The 23,145-nt window shown below is 34.1% G+C and overlaps 2 protein-coding genes across 9 annotated transcripts in view; one reads left to right on the plus strand and one right to left on the minus strand.

Annotated features, from left to right (window-relative positions):
- Nucleotides 1–18,740, minus strand: part of LOC140055365 (adenylate kinase 9-like) — a 43,439-nt gene extending 24,699 nt beyond the window's left edge. For all 8 annotated transcript variants that reach the window (XM_072100696.1, XM_072100695.1, XM_072100700.1 and 5 more), the window contains exons 1-9: nucleotides 18,697–18,740; nucleotides 17,309–17,533; nucleotides 16,510–16,780; nucleotides 15,824–15,936; nucleotides 14,766–14,969; nucleotides 14,321–14,449; nucleotides 13,152–13,468; nucleotides 12,485–12,665; nucleotides 11,751–11,883 (exon numbers count right to left, since the gene is read on the minus strand). In XM_072100696.1, coding sequence (XP_071956797.1) covers nucleotides 11,751–11,883; nucleotides 12,485–12,665; nucleotides 13,152–13,468; nucleotides 14,321–14,449; nucleotides 14,766–14,969; nucleotides 15,824–15,936; nucleotides 16,510–16,780; nucleotides 17,309–17,533; nucleotides 18,697–18,711 — 1,588 coding nt within the window. In that variant the 5' untranslated portion in view covers nucleotides 18,712–18,740. The remainder of the gene's footprint in view (nucleotides 1–11,750; nucleotides 11,884–12,484; nucleotides 12,666–13,151; nucleotides 13,469–14,320; nucleotides 14,450–14,765; nucleotides 14,970–15,823; nucleotides 15,937–16,509; nucleotides 16,781–17,308; nucleotides 17,534–18,696) is intronic.
- Nucleotides 18,741–18,882: 142 nt separating this feature from the next.
- On the plus strand, nucleotides 18,883–20,638 carry LOC140055175 (EEF1A lysine methyltransferase 4-like). Its single transcript, XM_072100416.1, has 3 exons — nucleotides 18,883–19,041; nucleotides 19,751–20,034; nucleotides 20,227–20,638. The coding sequence occupies exons 1-3, from the start codon at nucleotides 18,897–18,899 to the stop codon at nucleotides 20,530–20,532; spliced, it is 735 nt and encodes a 244-aa protein (XP_071956517.1). The 5' UTR covers nucleotides 18,883–18,896; the 3' UTR covers nucleotides 20,533–20,638.
- The last annotated feature ends 2,507 nt before the right edge of the window (nucleotides 20,639–23,145 follow it).

Genomic DNA, 23,145 nt, shown 5'->3' on the forward strand with positions numbered 1-23,145 from the left:
CGTCACAGATCACATTATGGGGTAAGGACTAGATCATCTCTCACAGATACACAACACAAATCAGCAGTTAAAGATCGCATACATGGGTTCCTCCTCTCCGATGTCGTAGGTCTAGAGTCGAAAACCTATTCCGCACCAAGTACTGTAGCATACTAAAGGTATTCATTAAGATTTTTCTTAATTGTGTAATGGCTTTGGCATGGTGAAGTTCAATCATAAAATCACAGAAAAAAATTAAAGAAGCTATTGGGATCAAAAAACATAAAACCTTGAACATAAGAAGGCACATACAATACAAACTATCAAATATTTATAACCATTTCTTCTGGTAGAGGCCAATACACAACACCTTTAGCATCCAACAACAAACAACCATTGTATGATTGAAACGTAACAGTAAATATGCTTATGTTGGCTTACTACTACTAGCAACTATTTTTTATCAATTTATTTATTGTTTATGTTCGTAACCCTGGTTTTTTCACTCCCGCATTCATGATGTAAACGAATCAATTCCACTACGTCATGAAATATATGCAGTTTCTATAGTGACGAAAAAAACAATCCACAATGCGTTACAACAAAAGGTGTGTCTACTGTGTCGTACTTCAACAAAAATTATTATACGGTTTCTCTTTCTTTAAATTACAGTATATTCTGAATAAATGTAATGTAAGTGAAATATCTGTATTTAATAATGTAAAACATTGATTCTACTAGTACATATATAGTATAATGGTATTTTAACTAAACAGTTTGCAGAAACAAACCATTTGATCACTGGATGAACAGGTCAAATTTTTTGTTAGAATTAGTATATTAAAAGCAACTTAATCAGGAAAAAGCATCAACAATTCAACATTATAATGTAAAAATCAGTCCAGCTTGTTGGCTGCTACAGATTTTTATTTGCCTTAGTAAATTATTTTTGATGTTTTTTTAAAAATTGAAATAAAGATACCGAGATATATATAAGATACTGTAAGTTTCGGAAGATAATTGTTTAGCAACAATATATTAAAATAAATATAATGAACTATGACACAAAAGACGAAAATACAAATTTTTTAATTCAATTGGCCATATTATGATGATGTCATCTGATTGGCAAAATGTTTACATGAATTTGTATCTACAATCCAATAGCTTCTAGAAAACGTTTTAATCATGATTATCACTTTTCATTCTGAAGACCTATAACATATTGAAATTTTTAGACATAACGTCATAAAAATGTTAATATGTTTAATTAGTTCGAAAGATAGTTGATTGACCTAGATAATATTAAAATCTTGGGGGAAATTGAATACGGATAAGCGAGATGCCCTCTATTGAATGCGATTTCTGCATGAATTCATATCTACAACAAATCTGCTTACATATTTAATTAAAGTTGAGGGGTCACGTGTAGAAAGTTGATTAGAAATTGATGTTGAGCATTTTCAACTTTCAAAGTGTGCGTACGTGCGAAAATACCAATGTTCAAAATTTTGCTGATGATATGAAGCATTCATGTGTCCAAATTTCATTTGAAAAAGGCTGTTAGTTTTTAATTTATAGTCAATTTAAGAATTTCAGAAAATCGTGCATAGTCACGCTACGCGACCATATTTTCATTAAACCAAAGTTTGTTACACAACTACATATACATGTGCATCTGCTGGCCAAGTTACAACATAACTGCAATCGTCGTTTTCGCAATCTGCGACGAACAAAAAATGAGCAGAAAAAATTGAATTTTTCTCTCTCTCCCCAGAGAGCGATAGCCGCCTAATAATATAAAACTAGAATTTAATTTGACGAATTATAGGTGATCGTTTTGATAATTTTACTGAAATTAAATTATTAAAAACATGCACATACGATCGGAAAATGTTGATGTATGCCATCCTTATAATGACCTGATGAATTATAATACAACGCTTATAGTGCTGAGTTGTGCCATTATATGCCATATAGAATGTACAGTATACTTTTTTTCATTCAAATTCAAATAAACATTTATTTCTTTCATTCATATTGAGTAAAAACATTATAATTTCTGATATTTTATATATAAATATTTTTTTTTTAGAGATATAATACAGTAAATCATAATGTATAAAAAGATGATTCAGTTATATACAAAATGAAAGAGGCAAAAAAACCCAAGAAAGTATCGATCAATTGGAAACAAAAATCCAATTGAAACTTGTATGTTGGGAAGCCATGTAAGAAGATTATACTTAAATATATAAATGTAAACATATACTATACATACACATATAGATCAACAGACACACACACACACACACACACCAACAGTAAAGGAAGCAATTTCAAAAAAGTTTCTAAAGTTAAAAAAATATTACAAAATAGAGAAAACAATTAGTTATAATTTGAAATAAGATATTCTTTAAGTTTAAAAGAGAACATTTTGCTAGAAGACGATGATGAAATTTCGGGAGGTAGATTATTCAATAGTTTAGAACCACTATAGCGAATGTTATGTTTCATTTTAGTTAGTTTAGGTTGAGGAAGATGAAGGTCCCGTGATGCTCTTGTGTTATACGAATGGATTTCAGAGTTAGTTAAAAAATTACAGGAAAAGTTAGAAGGCAGTTTGGAATTAATATGTTCATAAACGAATTGTATATCTATACAGTGTAGCATAGGTGAAATTGTTGTTGCACACACCATGTTCTAATTTTTTTATATGATGGATCAAAATAAATTTTGAAAGATAATGAATTGAGCAAATAAATATAAGAATTGGAAGAAAATTTGGAACATATAGAAGCGCATTGCACGCTCTTTGAAATTTGTATTTGACTAAAGACATAAAAACTACTTTTTAACTTCAATCAACTGGCCATATGATAACATCACAACATCCGATAGGCCTAATTTTTATATGAATTCATATCTATATTTCATCAACTTCCATAAGTTATAATCTGCAAGAAGGTCACCTTTAATGCTGAAGAGCTGTAAGATATTCAAATATATGGTGTAGGTGAAATTACACGACCTACGTTATTCTAATTTTTACGCCTGATGACGTCATCAAAATGAAAATTCTGACACTAACTCATAAGAGAGATAATTAATTAAGTTTTGCGTCAGGGAGTTGAGTTATTAGATGTTTTCCCCTACTCTGACGTAATTTGTACTTTATACTAAGTACATTGAGAATTAGAATCCTAGTTCTGGTGGTGGAACAAGTCTTCTCGGATAAGTATCTATTTTTATTTCATCGTTTTTGTTTTTATTTATTATTTTATGTAGTAAATTGTATTAGTTTAAATGTATGTGTATTGTTTCTGGGGTCTTTCTCGAGACAAGAAACTTGTTTTCTTCTAGAGAAGACCCCAAATGATGGCTCATTACTATGTTTTCATTTATGTACTACCTATAATTATATTATACTGTATAATGCCATTGTTGATTAAATAAATGTTTTCTGAACTTGAACTGATATAAGGACTATAAACCGCAATTATAACCTGTGTGCACTTTAAAGAACCCAGTTCATTATTCGAAAAGAGTAGGGGGTTACCCCGGTGAACTGGTTCATAAAATAGCCCCTGTATCAGGTGGATTAACACCTATCTGATAGGACATAAATAACCGAGATGCGCTCTGTTAAATGTGATAAACCTCACAATATTTTGTAGTACGTCAATTGTGTAAATGATTTCATATCTACAACTTAATGTCTTCAATAAGTTAAAGAAATTGGATGTCATCGTGCATTCTGAAGAATTGTTTTCATTTTAAAAATTCCTTATTTTTACCATTTTTAGCACTTTTGTGCAATTATTGTGTGCATTTTGTCACATGCTCATATAGTGTTATTTTAATTCAGAATGGACTCAAATTTTGTGAAAGGATGATGAGTAAAAAAATTTGTTTTGTTACGCTTTTTAAGTATCGCGTATGCAGTAACGTGTTTTTGCGCAGTAATTTTTTTTAACATGCAAACGGGCTAATTCATGCTCTAATTTGATCAAAACTTTGAGCTTTTTAAATAATAATGAATTGTATTGATTATGCATTGAAATGAAAAAATGCTTCATGTGAAATATATTGAGTTTTCTATTCAATGAGACAGATCAAAGTTGAAGGACAGAATAGTTTAACTTTAATGAAAACATTTTCCCAATTAAATTCTTGTGCAATCACCATTTGTATATTATTATTAAATGTAACTTTTTTTTCTTTACAATTCAAGAAAATGTCATCGAAATTGGACTCAGCATATCTTACTTTACTTTCTGATTTAAGCAATTTATATAGAGGTGAAAAATTGTATTGGCTCAGACACCTTCTAAATGATCACTGTTCTGGAAGCAAGTTAAGCAAAAAAGACCTTACAGGACAAGACTTGTTTAATGAACTCAACGACAAAGGTTATATTTCCCAGAAACCTGCAGATGTGGATATTCTTTTGAACATTGCTAATATAACAAATGAGACGGTGGCCATAGACTTGATAACAAAATATAAAGAAACGCATCAAAGTAGCAACGAAAACTACACATACACCAAGGGCAAACCAATAACAGCACGTCGCAAACAAGTTTTTAAAGCTTTAATAGAAAACACAAAACCATCATCAGAAATAGCTGCCCACTATCAAATAGAAACAGATAACGTTTGGAATCTGATATTCAAGCTGGAAAGAGACAAACGTTTGGATGACAAATCATATTTTATAAGGATTTTTGACGAAAACGCAAGGAGTTTGTTATTGTGTATGTAAACACATTTTTAGATTTGATAATGATAATGTATGTTTCGTTTCGTTTATTTATTTTTTCCACTCACTTATATATATATATATATATCATTTACATTTACATAACATAACATATATTAAATGTGGGTGGATGGAAGTCACAGTAAGTTCACTGAACTTTAAGTCGTGACTCCCGTATGCCTAAGTATACTAACATTGCTACAGAGTAGACTAAAATATGAATATATAATAGTGAAAGTACATAAAATAAAGAAATAAAAAAAAATTTAAATTATAGGAGTTAAGATAAACCAGGCAATTATATAATATATGATAAAAGGGATAATGATAACAATTAGAGTACAATATGAAATATAATTAAATATGGTATAATAACAAGTATAACGATACAATGTAGCGGAGATTATTGAATACCAGGGTGAAGGATTTAATGCCATGTATCACCACCAAATAAATAAGGATAAAAGATCGGCGAAAATTTATGTAGCATATTCTGACACCATTTTGTGTTTGAAATTAGATTTAAAACTAGAAAAGGAAGATTTCTGTTTAAGTTCATTTGAGAGTGAAGTCCAAAGTTTGGGACCAAAATAATACATAGAAAATCGTCGAGCCTTAACATTTAAATTATCAAGGATATAATTGTTAACAGAGGATCGGGTTTTATAGGAATGGCGTTCGTCAATTCTTGTAAATAAAGCATTAAAATGTGAAGGCAGTAAATTGTTAGATAAACGGTACATAAATGAGGCAACTTGTAATTTATTTAAATCATAAATGTTTAAAACGTTAAATCTTTTAAAAAGTAATTTTGTATGGGCTCTAAATGATTCTCCCGCGCAAATCCGAAGTGCACGTTTTTGTAGTTTAAAAAGGCGGTCAATTTGAGTTTTCTCTAGACTTGTCCAGGGGCATAACGTATTAAATTTGTAAAACAGAAAATCCAAGCTGATATGGGCAGGATAACATTACATTTTAATTTCCAAAGTTTTTTTAAAGTTTCTGAATGCTTGATTTATTTGTTCTTTTATGGTTCAGGCAAAACTGATGACATTGACAGACAAGATGCTTCAACAAGTACAGAAGCAACACAAGGATCAAAAACCAACACTCATTCAATGGTATGAAATTTGTTCATAAGTCTGAGTAGTGTTTACTCAAGAATATACAAAGTTACACTAAGGCAATCAAACAAAAGGACACTACGCTTTCCTAGATCAAACAGAAAGATTTGGCGGCGGATATGATTATGCCTCGCCCCTACATGCTTGATTTATTGGCTTTCATAACATTTTATGACATGAATAGTAGTACCAAAACAGTACCATCCATATTAAATCTGTATGTTATATTTACCTTGATTTAATTAAAAGCCCTTCCCACTTTAAAAATAAATTAATCAATGCTAGAATTAACAAGAATGTATGAGAGGCACTTTTTTGGGGAAATAACAATAAAATGAGTATACACATCATCTTCACATTTATGTATTTTAATGTCAACATTTTAAAAATGAAATTTAACGGTACACATAATTTCAATTAACAAAAAAAAAACCTATAAAAAACTGTTAAATCTGATATACTGTGTCTACTTCGATTAACTAAATTTTAAAAATTAAACTATTTAAACTTAATTTTTTCGTTAAAAATCAGACATAGCACCTTTTATAGTACCAAAATACAATTAAATAGCAATAAAAAAATTCAAGGTATAGTGTACAGTACATAGCCTAGAATTTGACGACTTCACATGAATTCGTCAAAGCCTAATCAAAGATCAAAGTTAGTTACGATAGCCTACAGTATCGTGGCAAGCGAGCTCAGCGTCCAGTTGTTTGATTGCCTTGGTTACACATGGAGCTTTTTTTGGCACTGCATTTTCGGCTGGGGGCCAAGGTAACCAAAGCTACTGTATGTGCAAAGAAAGAATAATGATAAAAAGTTGAACTCGGCACTCTCTATAGGATTAATGGTTTCTGCTCAAAAGATTTTTTACAAACAATTTGTTGTTTATAATCAAGGTCAATTCATTTTAATGTTAATTGTTTTGAGAAAATTACACCTCTAGATGGCATGAGATTGCACTCATAATCTACACTACAGCAAGTACATATATTAGAAATTATAGGGTTTTGTGTCAAAAGGTGAGCCTGGGGGACCAGTTGCTTTTAAAAATAGATGGAAGGAACATTCTCCTTGTTCCTCGTTGGGAATAACAGATACCACTCTGTTTACCTGCAATTATACCTACATTTTTGCTGAATAAAATTTCTTTATTTCCAGGTAACAATTCAAAAAGTGAAAATGATGTGCCAAGACCATCCAGATAACATAGCAGACCAGCATTGTAAAAAATGTAACAAAGACAGATGTGAAGAATGTGATGAAAGTTGTGTCTTAGAAAAGCATGAATTACAACCAACGAGGTTACTTTTACCTGTACAGGAAATAGTAAATACTATGCCAGTCTATTATCTAGTATTTTTTCAAACGTTCTGTGATGTTCTTTCAACCAAATCTCTTTCAGTAAAAATGAATGTTTGAGTAATAATATATCAAATATAATTGGCTATACGGTTGATCAATTTACACCGAAGAGTGTAGTATTTAAATTGCAAAGAGAATTATGATTTTAAATAATGTAATTATAATATGTACATTTTTGTATCTTTGATGTCTGTAGTAATAAAAATTGAAATATGCAATACTTAAAACTATAGATTTTAATGCTTTTATTTTAATATTATTTTTATAATACTATTTTAACAGTAAAGTAAGTTCGTTCCGAGGTCTTCTTGCAATTTCAACTTTTCTTACCCCATCAGTACAGTGCTGATATCATCTTACTAATTCTGAGTAAAACCATGATGCTGATGGACAATGCATAAAATATAAATACGTAAATTATATCTAGTAGTTTTGTTAAAGTCTAATGAATCAGACAGGCACCATACAGTTAGTGAATCTGTGATATCCGCCTGTAACTTGTTTTGAGAAAATTACACCTCTAGATGGCATGAGAATGCACTCATAATCAACACTACAGCAAGTACATATATTAGAAATTATAGGGTTTTGTGTCAAAAGGTGAGCCTAGGGGACCAGTTGCTTTTAAAAATAGGTGGAGGGAACATTCTCCTTGTTCCTCGTTGGCAATAACAGATACCACTCTGTTTACCTGCAATTATACCTACATTTTTGCTGAATAAAATAAAACTTCTTTATTTCCAGGTAACAATTCAAGAAGTGAAAATGATGTGCCAAGACCATCCAGATAACATAGCAGACCAGCATTGTAAAAATTGTAACAAAGACATATGTGAAAAATGTGATGAAAGTTGTGTCTTAGAAAAGCATGATTTACAACCGAGGTTACTTTTACTAAGAGAACATGGTTCAGATAGACAGTTCATTTTCAAATTATCTGATTTAGTAAAAGGTATGAAAAGGCCGGAATATTTAAAACTTAAAAATGATGTGGACAATTTAAAAAAAATAGTGGAAGAATTAACTAAGAATTCAACTGAAAATATCATCATGAACCTAGTACTACAAATTTGTAATGTTATTTATACAATTTGTTTATATAGCTATAAAATTGTACTCAGTCCGATTAAATATTTCTTGTAAATATATATGGCCGATATGTTTTACCTGCATAACCCAACAGGTATTTGTCTACAATGTCATTTTTTGTTAATCGCCAGTACTGGTTATCTTTATATCTATCATATCATATGGACAAAAGAGTTAAGTATTGGAGTTAAACTGATGTAAGTTTTCATGTGAAAATTTAACTCTCTAATTCTTCCATATCATTAAGTCAAATAAAACTCTGATTTACCTACAACAGGTTTCAGAGAAGTACATCCGCAAGTGATAGAAATGATAGCTAGAGGTGAATAATGAGAGAGAGAGCCCAATGCCTATAGTTTTAACCAGAAACTCAAAATAGGAAACAAATATTTGTTTATGTTATCAAACATTACCTACTGTTCTAAAGTAAACTTGTATTCAATCAGCAATTCAAATGTCAAAATGTCACTCGAGTTCTGAAGTTACAGACGGCCCACTCTAGAGTTGTGACATCCTGTACGGGAAATAGTAAATACTATGCCAGTCTATTATCTAGTATTTTTTCAAACGTTCTGTGATGTTCTTTCAACCAAATCTCTTTCAGTAAAAATGAATGTTTGAGTAAATTAATAATATAAACATCAAATATAATTGGCTATACAGTTGATCAATTTACACCAAAGAGTGTAGTATTTAAATTGCAAAGAGAATTATGGTTTTAAATAATGTAATTATAATATGGACATTTTTGTATCTTTGATGTCTGTAGTAATAAAAATTGAAATATGCAATACTTAAAACTATAGATGTTAATGCTTTTATTGGTTATCCGCACTTGGATCTTTTTTTTTTTTTTTTCCTATATTCTTCTTTCTTTCCACAAATTTTGTTCGCAGCGTATCTCTAATTCTGGCTAACAAATGATTGTATAACAAAAGATTGCCCTGTAGCTGTAGATGTGCAAGAAACTTTTTTTTTCAAATTTCGAGTCGCGCAGCGTAAGTTACGCGCGATTTTGTGAATTTCAATGATTGATCATAGAATAAAAACTAAAAGTCGTTTTGTATTGAAACTTGGTGAAAATTGAAGTCTTATAATGCGCAAACTTTCTATGGATTAAAAATGGCATGTTTCACAAAAAGGCACGCGCATTTAAAATTTCAAAATGCGAAAAATCAATTTCTAATCAACTTTCTACGTGTTTCATGTCATTTTAAGCATTTCAAAAATTCCCACGCGTGCGCAATTTTTTTACGCGCGCGTGCGCACGTAGCGCAAAAGCATCTTTTTTTTGCTTGATTTTTGTTTTTTCAGCCTTTTCTAGTAAATTTACCAATTTTCAATCAATTTCGATTTAAAATCACGTCATACGAGCACGTAGAATTGGACAATTTGCGCACGTTTTTTATGAAAAAGTTCAAAAATTCGTCAAAATTATGCCTTTTTTAAAACATAGATGAACTTTTTTTAAATAACATATTCTGGAAGTTGATGAGTTGTAGATATCGAATCATGCATGAATATGGCTAACCGGACATTGTGACGTCATCGTATGGCCACTCGAATATAAAATATTGGATTTTTGTCTCTTTCGTTATAGCTCATCATATTTAATAGAGCGCATCTCTACTTATCCGTATTCCATTTCCTCCTATTTTCTTATATTGTCTAGGTCAATTAATTATCTTTCGCATGATTCACCATTTTTAAAATTGTGATGACGTTATCATGTCCAAAAGCGTTAAAAACTTTGGTCACTTATTTTCACCTATTCTGCACTGTATGTAGTACGTATACAGTACATAGTGTTATACCGTATATACTCAGACGTGACACAAAATAGAGAGCGCACTAACATTTTTTCAATGGCATAATCGTTTTTCTGCGCGCAATATTCTAACGTATGACGTGCACGTGGCTTTTGCACTGCGGATAACCTAACTCGTCCGTAGTGACGAGTTCAAATATAGTTTTAATATTATTTTTATAATACTATCTTAACAGTAAAGTAAGTTCATTCCGAGGCCTTCTTGCAATTTCAACTTTTGTTACCCCATCAGTACAGTGTTGATATCATCTTACTAATTCTGATGGACAATGCATAAAATATAAATATGTAAATTATATCTAGTAGTTTTGTTAAAGTCTAATGAATCAGAAAGGCACCATACAGTTAGTGAATCTGTGATATCCGCCTGTAACATGGTGGGACCAAACCCCATTAGTCACACAGGCTATTCGCCTCTTACTCTCCCCGATGCCTACTTAACTTGGAACATTACATTCCTAAGGTGGGTCTTCCAAGGAAAGTCAATCAGGATGTGGTACCATTTAATTAGTCATCCTTCCTGTCCCCTTAATACAAATATATGTTTTGTAGTTAAGTTAGTTAGTTCGGGTATTGATTCTTGAGACTATAACATCAGTCAGAATCACTACATTTTAACATTGTTTTATAATCTTGCTGTGGATTGAATAAATATTATATTTTGTACATTGAATAATTTTGTGCCATCATTATTGTCTTGGCCCTCGACACGACTATAGTTACTTCACTTTTTTCTTACACATAATTTGCTATGGTGCGGCATAGATACATACATCGGATTGGAAAAAACCATTTTATTAAATTATATACGTTGGTAATTGCGTACAAGCTGTCAAGCGAATTGTCAACCATAGTACGTGTGACGAACATCTAAATAGGTTAACGCATGCACACAGATTACTAATTTAATGGGAAAATTTGTAAACAATCTGTGTTATACCTACCGGTATACATTGAGACCCTGCAAACAAGGTAAAGGAAATCGAAAATTCACTGGAAGTGGCGCGACCCTAAAGATAGATTAGCTAGCCTATTTTAGAAACGATGTTGGCCTAGTGTAGTAAAAGAACATTTTCTGCTGGCCAGGCCAAGGCCTATTTCTAGTTTGAAAAGGCAACCTCAAGGAAAGAAGGGTTTGTTCAAAGCCCACGAACCTCTCATGGTTATAGTGAACAGTGAATGCACTTTGCGCTGTACTGAACACTATATAAATGTAGTAATAAGACTTATTCTAAGTCTACCAATTTTTTTTTTTAGGTGAAAATGAGAAAGTTACATATTGGAACCAAAAGTATACAAAATTCTGCTATGAACAATAATTGATCTCCTGTGAAAACCAACAAGGTATTTTTAATTTGCTTTCTCTTTTTATACACATAAAAATAACAATTTACGTCAAACAATTATAGTTACAGTACGCCAACGATCATAAGCCAGCCTATAATAGAGTAGGCTTACTAGACATTATATTAATTGGTCTAAAGAAAAAATATTGCCATTCTAACATAACCAAATGGATAAAACTAGTATCGGTCTAGCTGTTTCATACAGTACAGTAGTAAATTTCTGATGCCAGAAAAAAAGTATAAAAAAAAACACAAACCTTCTCTTTCCTCCTTTAACTTTGACTTGACAGATGCAATTGCATTTTCCTTTGCCTCTTCTTTAGTGAGCTCTATTTGTCTTTCTTTGTGTGCTTTCATTCTTGATTTTATCAGTTCATTAATATCTAAAACCTAAATGAATTGAAAAAAATGTATTTTAATAATATAGTATCAGAGGTCCCAAGTTAAAAAAACGAAATTTTGGTTTAAAATCTCGAGCGTACGTCATCTGGAGATATCCAATACCAAATTGGCTACATGCCTATGTTCGGTAATGCCAGACACCTTTTTCAAGCATACAGTAGTATAGCCTAGCCACCAAGGCCTACGATAATTTTGTTAATAAAGTAGACTTTTTCTTCACTAAATAGTGTTTCACTGCGGTTTGCATGCAAAAATCAAGTTTTCACCTTGTAGTGGATGAATACTGCCCAACTCTTATTGATGCATTGTTGTTGCATGTGACACATCAATACAACAATGTGTGCTTGGCTTGGCAGTTGATAGATGGCTGTTAATTCATGAAACAAAGGCCTAAGAAATACTTAGGGAAAATCGAAAAAAAACTCGCAAATTTCAGAGAACTTGGGACCTCTGTATTATTCACACATCAAGATTAAATCCATTACTCAATAGAGATAAAAACATAATATTTAAATTGTTCAAAAGAGTTTTTGTAAGGTCAAATTTCTAACAGAATTTTTATAAAACAATGGAAGAATGATTTCCTTACCCTAGCATTAAACTTCTGAGCAAGCAAGTGCGAAATAGATGTTTTGCCTGATAGAGGTGGGCCAACAACACACAGTTTGCATGGAGGCCTTGGTTGTGGTCCTATCAAGTATGGTCTTGGGTTCTTCACAAACTGAGCAAATGCATCTGGTCCAGACATTACATATATCTTATCTAAGAAACTGAGAAATAAATAAAAGTTAATTGTTGGTTGATTTTTTAAGCCCATCAAAAGTTGTGGTTCTTTTACTTATAGCCAGATAGTTGGAACAAAATACACACGCATGAAGAATGGACATTAGTTGATAGACGGAAGACATTATTTGATAGACAGAAGACATTAGTTGACAGACAGATGACATTAGTTGATAGAGGACATTAGCTCACAGACAGATAACATTACTTGATAGACAGAAGACATTAGTTAATAGACAGATAACATTAGTTGATAGACAAAAGACATGGTTGATAGACAGAAGACATTAGTTGATAGACAGAAGACATATTTGATAGACAGAAGACATTTGATAAACAGAAGACATAGTTGATAGACAGATAACATTAGTTGATAGACAGATAACATTAGTTGATAGACAGAAGACATTAATTGATAGACAGATAACACTAGTTCATAGACATCAACATCGTTTCGTCAACTTATCACTTACCCTACTGCATATTCTGGTTTCCCCATGACAACATTTCCTTTCTGAAGCTCAACAGGGCAAGCACGTCCCCAACGACTCCTCCGCCAACGGTATCTAGGCGCCACCATCTCATTACCTGCCAGTGTTCGCATCAACTCCTCCGTATCAACATCCTCCGGAATCTCTTCCTCTTCGTTACTTTGAAGACGAATTGGCACTGCCGCCCTGCGTAGCGTGAACGTGTTCAGTTTAAGCATTAAATCTCTAAAGAGCGTGCCAGGAGTTTTATTTCCATCAAGTTCAATCAGGTTTTGCTGATCGTGATCTGCCATATAATCCTTAAAAAAATTTTTAAAATAAGAACAAAAAATATATATATAGTAATAAAACTGGTATACTTTGAGACTCAACAAGCCGGGTCCCCTTAATAGGTTGTAGTATTAAAACATATATTGCTCCTCGTTCCTGTCATAAGAAAGTGTCCCCTTAATAGAGGTGTGCCCCGAATAGGGGTTTGTCATACATATATTGCATTCTTTTCATGTTAAGTGTCCCCTTAATAGGGGTGTCTCGTGAATAGGGGTTTGTCATACATATATTGCATTCTTTTCATGTTAAGTGTCCCCTTAATAGGGGTGTCTCGTGAATAGGGGTTTGTCATACATATATTGCATTCTTTTCATGTTAAGTGTCCCCTTAATAGGGGTGTCTCGTGAATAGGGGTTTGTCATACATATATTGCATTCTTTTCATGTTAAGTGTCCCCTTAATAGGGGTGTGCCCCGAATAGGGGTTTGTCATACATATATTGCATTCTTTTCATGTTAAGTGTCCCCTTAATAGGGGTGTGCCCCGAATAGGGGTTTGTCATACATATATTGCATTCTTTTCATGTTAAGTGTCCCCTTAATAGGGGTGTCCCCTGAATAGGGGTTTGTCATACATATATTGCATTCTTTTCATGTTAAGTGTCCCCTTAATAGGGGTGTCCCCTGAATAGAGGTTAGTCATACATATATTGCATTCTTTTCATGTTAAGTGTCCCCTTAATAGGGGTGTCCCCTGAATAGGGGTTTGTCATACATATATTGCATTCTTTTCATGTTAAGTGTCCCCTTAATAGGGGTGTCCCCTGAATAGAGGTTAGTCATACATACTGTATGCCTCCTCATTCGTTTCATGAGACTCACCTCATAAAGTCTAAGCATACTGTCTTTATAAGCTTTGATGTTGTCCTTTACATATAATGCCAAGTCCTCGGGTCTTCGGACAAGTCGTTCAAGAACATCAAAGCTGAGATCAGGAATTGCATCAATTTCCTAAAAATAAAGAAGCTTCAACTTTAGATTAACAGTACACTCTCTATGTGTGTTTGCCAGAAATTTGAGAAGTTAAGTATCCTTATATTTCAAATATTACTGCTACTGCAGGTAATCTTTCAGATGAGACATTAAGCTGGTTGTATGATGTGTCTATCTTTAATTCTTGTAATTTAAACACATCATATAACCAGCTTAATGTCTCATCTGAAAGATGATGTGATAATATCAGAACAATTATAAGCAGCATATGTGAATATAGAACCAGGGCCTTCATAGTATAGCACACAGCATAATTTGTCCAATGGCCTCTTACCCCTTCCTCTAGTATTGGTTCTGCCTCGCCCTCTTCCTCCTCTTCTTCTTCCTCTTCTTCTTCTTCATCTTCCTCGCCACCCTCTTTGATTCTATGTTCTGTTTCAGATTTCTCAGGATTCCAAACTTCTTTGGTGTAAACATTACCTGTTAGAGGATCTACTTTTTGTTCCACTCGCCTCTTTAGTAAATCACTATCTGGAATCTAATTACAAAGTCAATTTGAAGACAGTACAAAAATTAAAGTAATAATAATTTTGTATGTTTGTCTCCTTTCATCAGGGCCATAGCTACCAGTACAGTAGGTATGGTTTCAACCTGACCACTTTTTCACAGAGGCCTTTGACATTTAATTTTAAAAACTAACGTTTTTTAAAAAGAAAACAATATTTTGGCATCCCAGTGGCTTAAACAGAGGTTGTTCCCTCTTGACCACTTAAATCCTTGTGGTTACATCACTGTTCATGTATCAAGACTTACCAGGGGAGGAATCCCTTAGGATGTAAATCCCATTTTTGGTGATTTAGAGACCCCTGGTACCATACACAATGATTTCATTGTTTGTTTTTAGCAATATTTGTACTTGTATGGTATCAAGATAAATCAAATAAACTACAGGATAGGCAGGGGCGTAGTTATCAGTACAGTTGGTAAGGTTTCAAATTGATCACTTTTTTAAAGAGGTCTTTGACAACCCAGTGACTTGAACAGATATTGCTTCCTTTTCTTGCGAAACCGGACCCCTTTATTTCTTGTGGCTACTTCACTGATAGGTAACAGCAAAACACCTTGTATGTTAATTTGTTTTTAGGAACTGTGCCGGTGCCAAAATTGATTGTGCTTCTGTGTTAAAGCCAATTAGCTTAGCGACATAAATCTGTAGTGGCACTGCTTACTAATCCCATGGTCTTATGTTCAATTCCTGGCTCTTTCACAGTATTTAGTTTATGTTTGGTTAAAAAAGTAAGGGTCCCTTTCTAACCAGTAATTGCTGAGTGATTGCTCCATTAGATTTGTATAAATAAAAATAAAATTGTGCCAAAAGTGTGGCAAACAAACCTTGACATTAATGATGAAGTCGGGTTTCAATTTCCAATTTTTGACAAGTTCTAACTGATCAGGGATTCTCATGTAGTTCTCACTTAGAGATGGAAAACCATCAAGCACATAACCTAGAAGAATAAATGCTGTTTTCTAAATACATGTGTCGCTTACGGATGCCACAAGTAGTGAATCTTGTGCTACGCTACTCAGGTCAAATCTGGCAGTGTGGCACCATTTTAACAAATTTCCAAAAATGCAAATTACTGTATACAACTGAGTATAGTCTCGGGGGACTAGGTATGAAATTTGGCAAAAATTAGGTGGTGGGATTATATTCAGGTTTCATTAAAAATGGAATTGACCATAAAGTCTTGGCTTCCTATTTTTTTTTCATACGCATCAAACAGCAAGTAACTCGCAAGTTAAAGGATTGATAAACTATTTTTTTATTTATCATGCTTATAAACTAATTCTCATTTGAGGCTTAGGGAGTGGAGTTTAAAAAGTCGTGAGTTACAACCCTGGACCTTGGGATTGGAAGGCAAGCATGTTAACCATCAAGCTACAGCTCTTATATAGCCTGCACATGGGGGTGAAATTATATTCAAGCGTGGGCTTATATGGTACTACTGTATTATGTTATCAAATCATTTTTATTTTACTCCCGTAGTTCTTATTCAATCTAATAATAACAAACGCACCATGGTGAGCTACTTCTGGTGAATTAATTTTATCCTCAATCATCTTAGCCACCATGGCTTCAGGCAGTGCTTCTCCTTTCTGCAGAATCGCCTGCATCTTGACGCCAATTTCTGTCTGAAGCTCAAGGTGCATCAGGATTAGGTCTGTTGCATGTAGTAGCTGACAATTCCACGTCTGGGCTAGCTTGTTTGCTAGTGTTGTCTTACCGGCTCCTGGCTTGCCCAGAACAATGAAACATGTGGGCTTGGAATGCAAAAATCGAAGTTCAGCCTGCGGAAAAATTTAAAAAAGAAAACAAATACAATTGATTCAAGAAATAAATTACATTACAACAAATACTGATCCCCAGTTAGCGGTGATGGTGTATCCCCATACTCCGGTTTGGGTGCTAGCTTGGTGTTTTTTGTCTTTTTGTTCTCCTCCTTTTGTTTTCCACTCTTTCTCTTTATTGTAGAGCACATACAGACATCGTTTATTTGCGCTATATAAATCTATCTATTATTATTATTTTAGTTGACGAAATAATATGTTCTATATACCCATCATAGGATCTTATGTTTAAGGTTAAAGTAGATATTTTGAGGTTAAGCTAATAGCAAGTATCAATGTATGTGACATTATTAGAAGTGATATTATTAATTATTATATCATTCATTCACCAACATTTTATTCGAAGATCAAAAATTAAAGCATATAAAAAATACAGTAGTTATGATAATGGGATGGGATACAAAATGAAACCCTAACAAAATTGGATTTGGGTACTTTACAAATATGGTCCCAAACACATTGACTTACTTGGTCCCCATCAAATGGGTCTGAATCTATATGTCGCATGATTTCCGAAGATGTTGCTTGCAGATCGTGTATGCTAGTTTCACTCAATGCACGACTAGTCGATAAATCAAATCCATGTGACATATCTATCTCTATGTCTGGTGTCTGTTCTGAATCTAGTAGTGCGTGAGTAGTTGGCCGAGTGTCTGCCATGTCGATTGTAACGCTGGGCGTAACTGGTTCTTCCTGTTCAATGACATTTTTAGAATAAAAAATAGGTCAGCATATTAATCTTCGCCCGGTGGGGTCCGGCAGTGCCCTGGTAGGGTTTTATGATAGAAAATGTTAATAAGTACATCCTAACATTGTCTTATTAATATTTATTATGTTGTTTTAACATTTAATTGTACATTTTAAACATTTTTAAATCAAAATTAGTTTATTTAAGTCAAAATACTGATCAGATACGTTTATTCAGAAACTGAAGACAGCCATCAGTCTGTGATAAGTGATGTTTTGAGGCGTTAAAGCTGACAATTAAAGCATTTAGATTAGAATGAACAGTTTAACAATATTTTAACTTGCTTCTGGAAATAAAAATATATCTAATTTTAAGTTCAATACCACTAGACCAGAGCATGTAGGCTTACTTGATATAATTTTATATCATAAAACTGTACTTGGTAAAGATTAGTAGACCGTAACGTAAGCAAATTTTAATCTAGCTAGACAAGAAAGCTAGGTCTTGATAATAAGGCTGTCTTTTTAGCCTAAAAAAATCAGTGATGGTGAGTAGAGCCTAAAAAAATGTGATGGTTAGTAAAACTAAAACTTGCCTAACCGGACCCGGGCCTTGCTTGTTGTTGTTGTACTCAATATATAAAGACGATGGTGAGTAAATGAGTAAGTTATGAATTTAGGCCTCTCTCTAGGTAGGCAGGCTAGAGCCTGACTAGGCCTAGGTAGGCTAGGCTTTAGGCTATGTATGTATGTGTGAGGCGCATTCGACGGCCGAAACTGAACAGAAACGACAGCCGAAATAATATAATATTTTACAACCCAGCCCAGATAACAAAGAGGTACAAAACAATGTGTAAAACCTATTTTATGAAAGAACTCAACACATATCCTCCTACGACTAGGTAGGGCGAAACGACCCTACTCCGAAGGCTAGCTCCCGAACCTGGGCCTCTAGCCCCCTATTATCTCGCCGATTGTTCGTTCGTTCGGAAGGGGCCAGCCTAGCACTGTTTTCCCGTATGGATTTCTGTGATCTTAGTATAATTTGTCATCACTTAATTTCAAAATAAGTTAAGTTATCTTATATGAAGTATCGATACTATGAAATTATCGATATTATTAGATTTATATCATGGTTTTTATAATTTAATCAAGAACAGACAACTTACCTCGACTTCAGCCATATTGTTATCGTATCCATAGTAATAGGCAATTGACCAATGAACGCAGAGAGTTCTTAACATCAAAAAAGTGGTTGATAGGAGGCGGCGAATGATGAGGTACCGATTTGGTAGAATTGTTATAGCTCACCTATTACGTAATCCAAGTTACACGTGGACAGTCTAGTCCAAAAACAAAAGATCGAACAATGAATAACTCTGACTTCAAAACAAAGGAGTATTGGAACTCAAGATTTAAAAAAGAAGTAGAATATGATTGGTTAATGACATACAATGATGTTAAAGAAAGTTTGGTTAACAAATTTGCACAATCAGACAGAATTTTAATTGTTGGTAAGTCACAGAAGAGTGTAAGTGTAAGCCCAGGCACATTGTTGTTAAAGAAAAGGACAGAAAATATCCTCGTCTGGTCAGTGGTTGTGGGCGGCGGAAGTCAGTTCAACCTAATTTGTGGAGATTGTCTCTGTGATTAATATAGCCTATTTAATAGTGGCATTCAAAGTATTTTTAATTCATAAAAAAGTAGGCATTTAAATTATTCCATACCTCTCTATGAGTATACGTTTCTGTGCTATATCGTGGCGTTGTTTGATTGAAAATAATCACTTAAATTAATCGATTGATACTTTTCTATTGTAGTAACATTTTTTTAACGTATTTAGGCCTAAACGCGTGCAGATACAGATTCCTTTTATTATCCAATATAATGGAAATTACAGTGCTCAAATCTTGGCTTGCCTAAAATAAAAATAAGGGAAAAAAGAACTATAAACAAATCTGTAGTTATAATGTCGTCTCAACTGGGTAGAAGAACGAGTAGGCCTACGTCTGCGCAATCACCGTCCTCATCCTACCACTCGACAACGGAGACGATAATTTCGCTAAGAAGAGGATGATTGGTGTCTTCCAATATAGCACGTGACATCGGCAAGCCCTTTATTTAGTTGTATATGCATTAGACCAATAAAAGATAAATGAATAGACATACAATGTTAACGTCTATATATCGTATTTCAATAAATTTATGATTTTTTTTTTAAAGGTTGTGGAAACAGTACGTTTAGCGAAGACCTATACAGTGACGGTTATATGAACATTGTCAACATCGATTTTTCTGAGGTTTGCATTGAGAAGATGAAGGAACGTTGCAAGGACTGCACGAACATGACATGGCAAGTCATGAACATGAAAACGTTAGACTTTCCTGCAGACTCATTTGATGTCGTAATTGACAAAGCTGCCATTGATGCTCTGATGACGTCTGAAAAGAGTGCGTGGACGGTGTCACAAGAATGCCGGGAAGAAGTGGATGAAGTTCTTTCAGAAGTAGGCTAATTTACAGTTTGTTTTTTGTTTTGTTTTTTCTTATTGGAAAAACACAAGTTCTTCAATAATATTTTTTATTGTTTGAATGAATGAATGTGTGTCTCTATATTAAGATATGATAAAACAAGGACAGCTATATAGTTCCTTAAGTACAGTAGTATACAAAATAATACTACATCTTTTTTTATTCAGATTAGCCGAGTGTTGAGACCAAATGGTACATTTTTATCGCTGACGTTTGTCTCTCCAATTCTCCGCAAAGTCCTGTATGCAAATGAGAAATATGATTGGTCGATACAGATTACAACTGTTGAAAGTACGCGTTTGTTTTCTTGCTATTTGTACACGATGAAGATAGGAGAAAGTTTAAGTGCTGCAGATATAGAACTTGCCCACAATCGATTCAAAGTGCAAGAAAATGTAAAGACTTTATTATTACCTAATGAACAAGATAACGAAGAATTTCTATTGAATATTGATTCAGATATTTCAACATAGTATTGTATTTATTCTATATATGTACCGATACTCACCTATGTGGATACTTCTTTCCCGCTTGGGGCAAATCCAATGTATAATATCCGCATAATGAATACACTAGTCCTGCTTATAGCCGTCGATTCTTGTCACCACGATAAATTCAGTGGTTAACTTCCATGATTTCTGGTTTCTCCCAATCGTCTGCGTGCATGCCCCAGACGTCTATACGTCCCGCGTACTAGATCCAGGCGCCCGCAGTACGATTTGTATGTGCAGGCCATTCATTCATTGGCCCGAAGTCCAAACCGCTTTCTGGGTAGGCCTACATGTACGTGATGGTCTCGGTCCCTCATCCCTTGGATGATATTCGGGACGGATACCTCACTCCTCGATCTATTTCCACCCCATGGGTGACAATCTCCCCTATTTGCACATTGTTGGCCTGCACCAACTTCTTCCCATTGATTAGAAAACCCGAAGCAACATACTCTTTGCTCCCGCTATACTCTTGTCCCTCTCTCAATGAGGACATCTCCCAAGACTTGTACCGGAGAGCCGCCGCATATAGTCTTCGGCGGACCCCACAGGGGCGGACCCCACAGGAGCCTCCTCCTTCTCACTAGAATCATCCCCTTCCCGGTCATCTGGGGAGAGAGAATTCTCAAAAAGTTACGTATATCGTCCTTCTCGGGACCCTCGCCTTCTTATCTTTTGATTATATCGGCGCCCTTACTAATCTCCAGGACACTCAGACTGATGATGCCGACCCATTCCGCCGGACCATCGGCGACATTTCAACCAATCTATAGTGTGAGCCCTATTCTCCAGAGCCTCCCCTATCAGTTCCACCTTCAGATTCCAAATGTTGGGCCGGAGAGCGAGCACTAAGATCTTTGCGACCATCCACTAAGAAAGGCACAGAACACAACATACGAAAGAAAATCTTCCGGTGATAACTTAGGGTTAGGGAAAAATCAAATCTGTTTAAGAATTCAGGTTTCTTACTCGTACCGTTAATTTAACTTAACTCGATTACTGACAAAATATTCACTAATCTAGTCTTAAGAAGGGATAACATCCAATCCCCGGAATATCGCATAACTGTTCAAGTGTACAAACATTCGCTCGAATACGATCCCCGTCTACCGGAATGGTAATCCAGACACTAATCCTAAAGAAACTCCGTACGCTAACTACAATCCCTAACCGGGACTTTTGAAACCCGCCCAATGGAGATCAATTCTCGATACCCAAAAACTACTACTTAATCCCAATCCTAATTAATAAACAAAATATATATGCCTATCTAATTAATTAACACTAACTACCATACCGCAATACCGCTAATCTATTTCCACTGACCTTGGAAAACTAATTTGCATAATATGCAATACAAGTGTGTCTGCTGTAGTGTCGCTTACACACATTCTATAATAAGCGCAAGCAAAAATACAGGATAATTCTTTCCTTTTTTGCTCGCAGCATGCACCAATATTGTATTTGCCCTATGTAAAGTGCCTATACTCACCTAGTCTGGGTACTTCTTTCCCGCTTGGGAAAATCCAATGTATACATTATATATCATATCCGCATAATGAATTGTCGTCTGTTCTTGTCACCACGGCAAATTTCGTGGCAAAACTGCCCCGATTTCTGGTTTCTCCCAACCGTCTGCGCATGGCCCAGACCTCCATACGTCACGCGCACTAGATCTCTTCTCCACAAAGCAAATTTATTTGTGTGAATCAAAATCATCGGCTTTCATATTCATTTTTCCATATTTCTCTTTCTGCATCGAATTCTAATACAGTACCTTGATTTTTTGGCACTTAAAAATGTATTGTCCCCCTGAAAAAAAAATCTTAAACAATTTTGGCTGAATATGCCATTTTTAATGCCACAAAATAGTTATTCACACTTTGACCAAAAATTAGATCGAAAAAAAGTACCGTATTTACCTGAAAAAAACTGTATTTCAAATAAAAAAATAGTCAATTTGGCTGCCAGCCAATGTGGTTTTGGTTGAATTAAAACATTTATTTTGTCATTTTATAAATGAAAACATAATTCGAAGTTCGATTTTAATTCTTTACTTCAGTTTGCGTGTTTTTGGGGGACAATTTATCTTTAAGCAAAATCTGTATTTTGAATAGTTCAGAGCTCAGGAAAGTTGTCTCACGATGCCTATGCCTATTTTGAGTACAATCCAAAAATCTCCAAGTGAAAACATTTTTATGCTATTATCTAAGTACACTTTTACTGCCTTTTTAACGTTTTCATTTCTTGTATTGTAAATGTGTGTACTGTACATTATACGCTTCTCCGTCGGAAATATATTAACTATTTCTGATTGTACTTTTTTAGCATAGAGCGCCCTCTAAGTAATATTCAAGTTATTTTCCGTTCAATTGACTTCCATTTTAAAACCATAATATCGCCTCTAATATTAATAATCAACCCCCAATACCGACATTTAGAAACTTCTTAATTATAAAAATGTTCATGTCTTGGAATTTATTTTTTGGGACTAGTCGTCTTTAAAATACAATTTTGTCTTGTGGTTGGGATTGAAGGATAGGCCTACTCGTTGGAAGCTTGGACCCAACACATCGATGACGTAGTTAATGCTTG

Source organism: Antedon mediterranea, chromosome 7 (assembly GCF_964355755.1).
Source record: "Antedon mediterranea chromosome 7, ecAntMedi1.1, whole genome shotgun sequence".
NCBI classification, from domain to species: Eukaryota; Metazoa; Echinodermata; class Crinoidea; order Comatulida; family Antedonidae; genus Antedon; species Antedon mediterranea.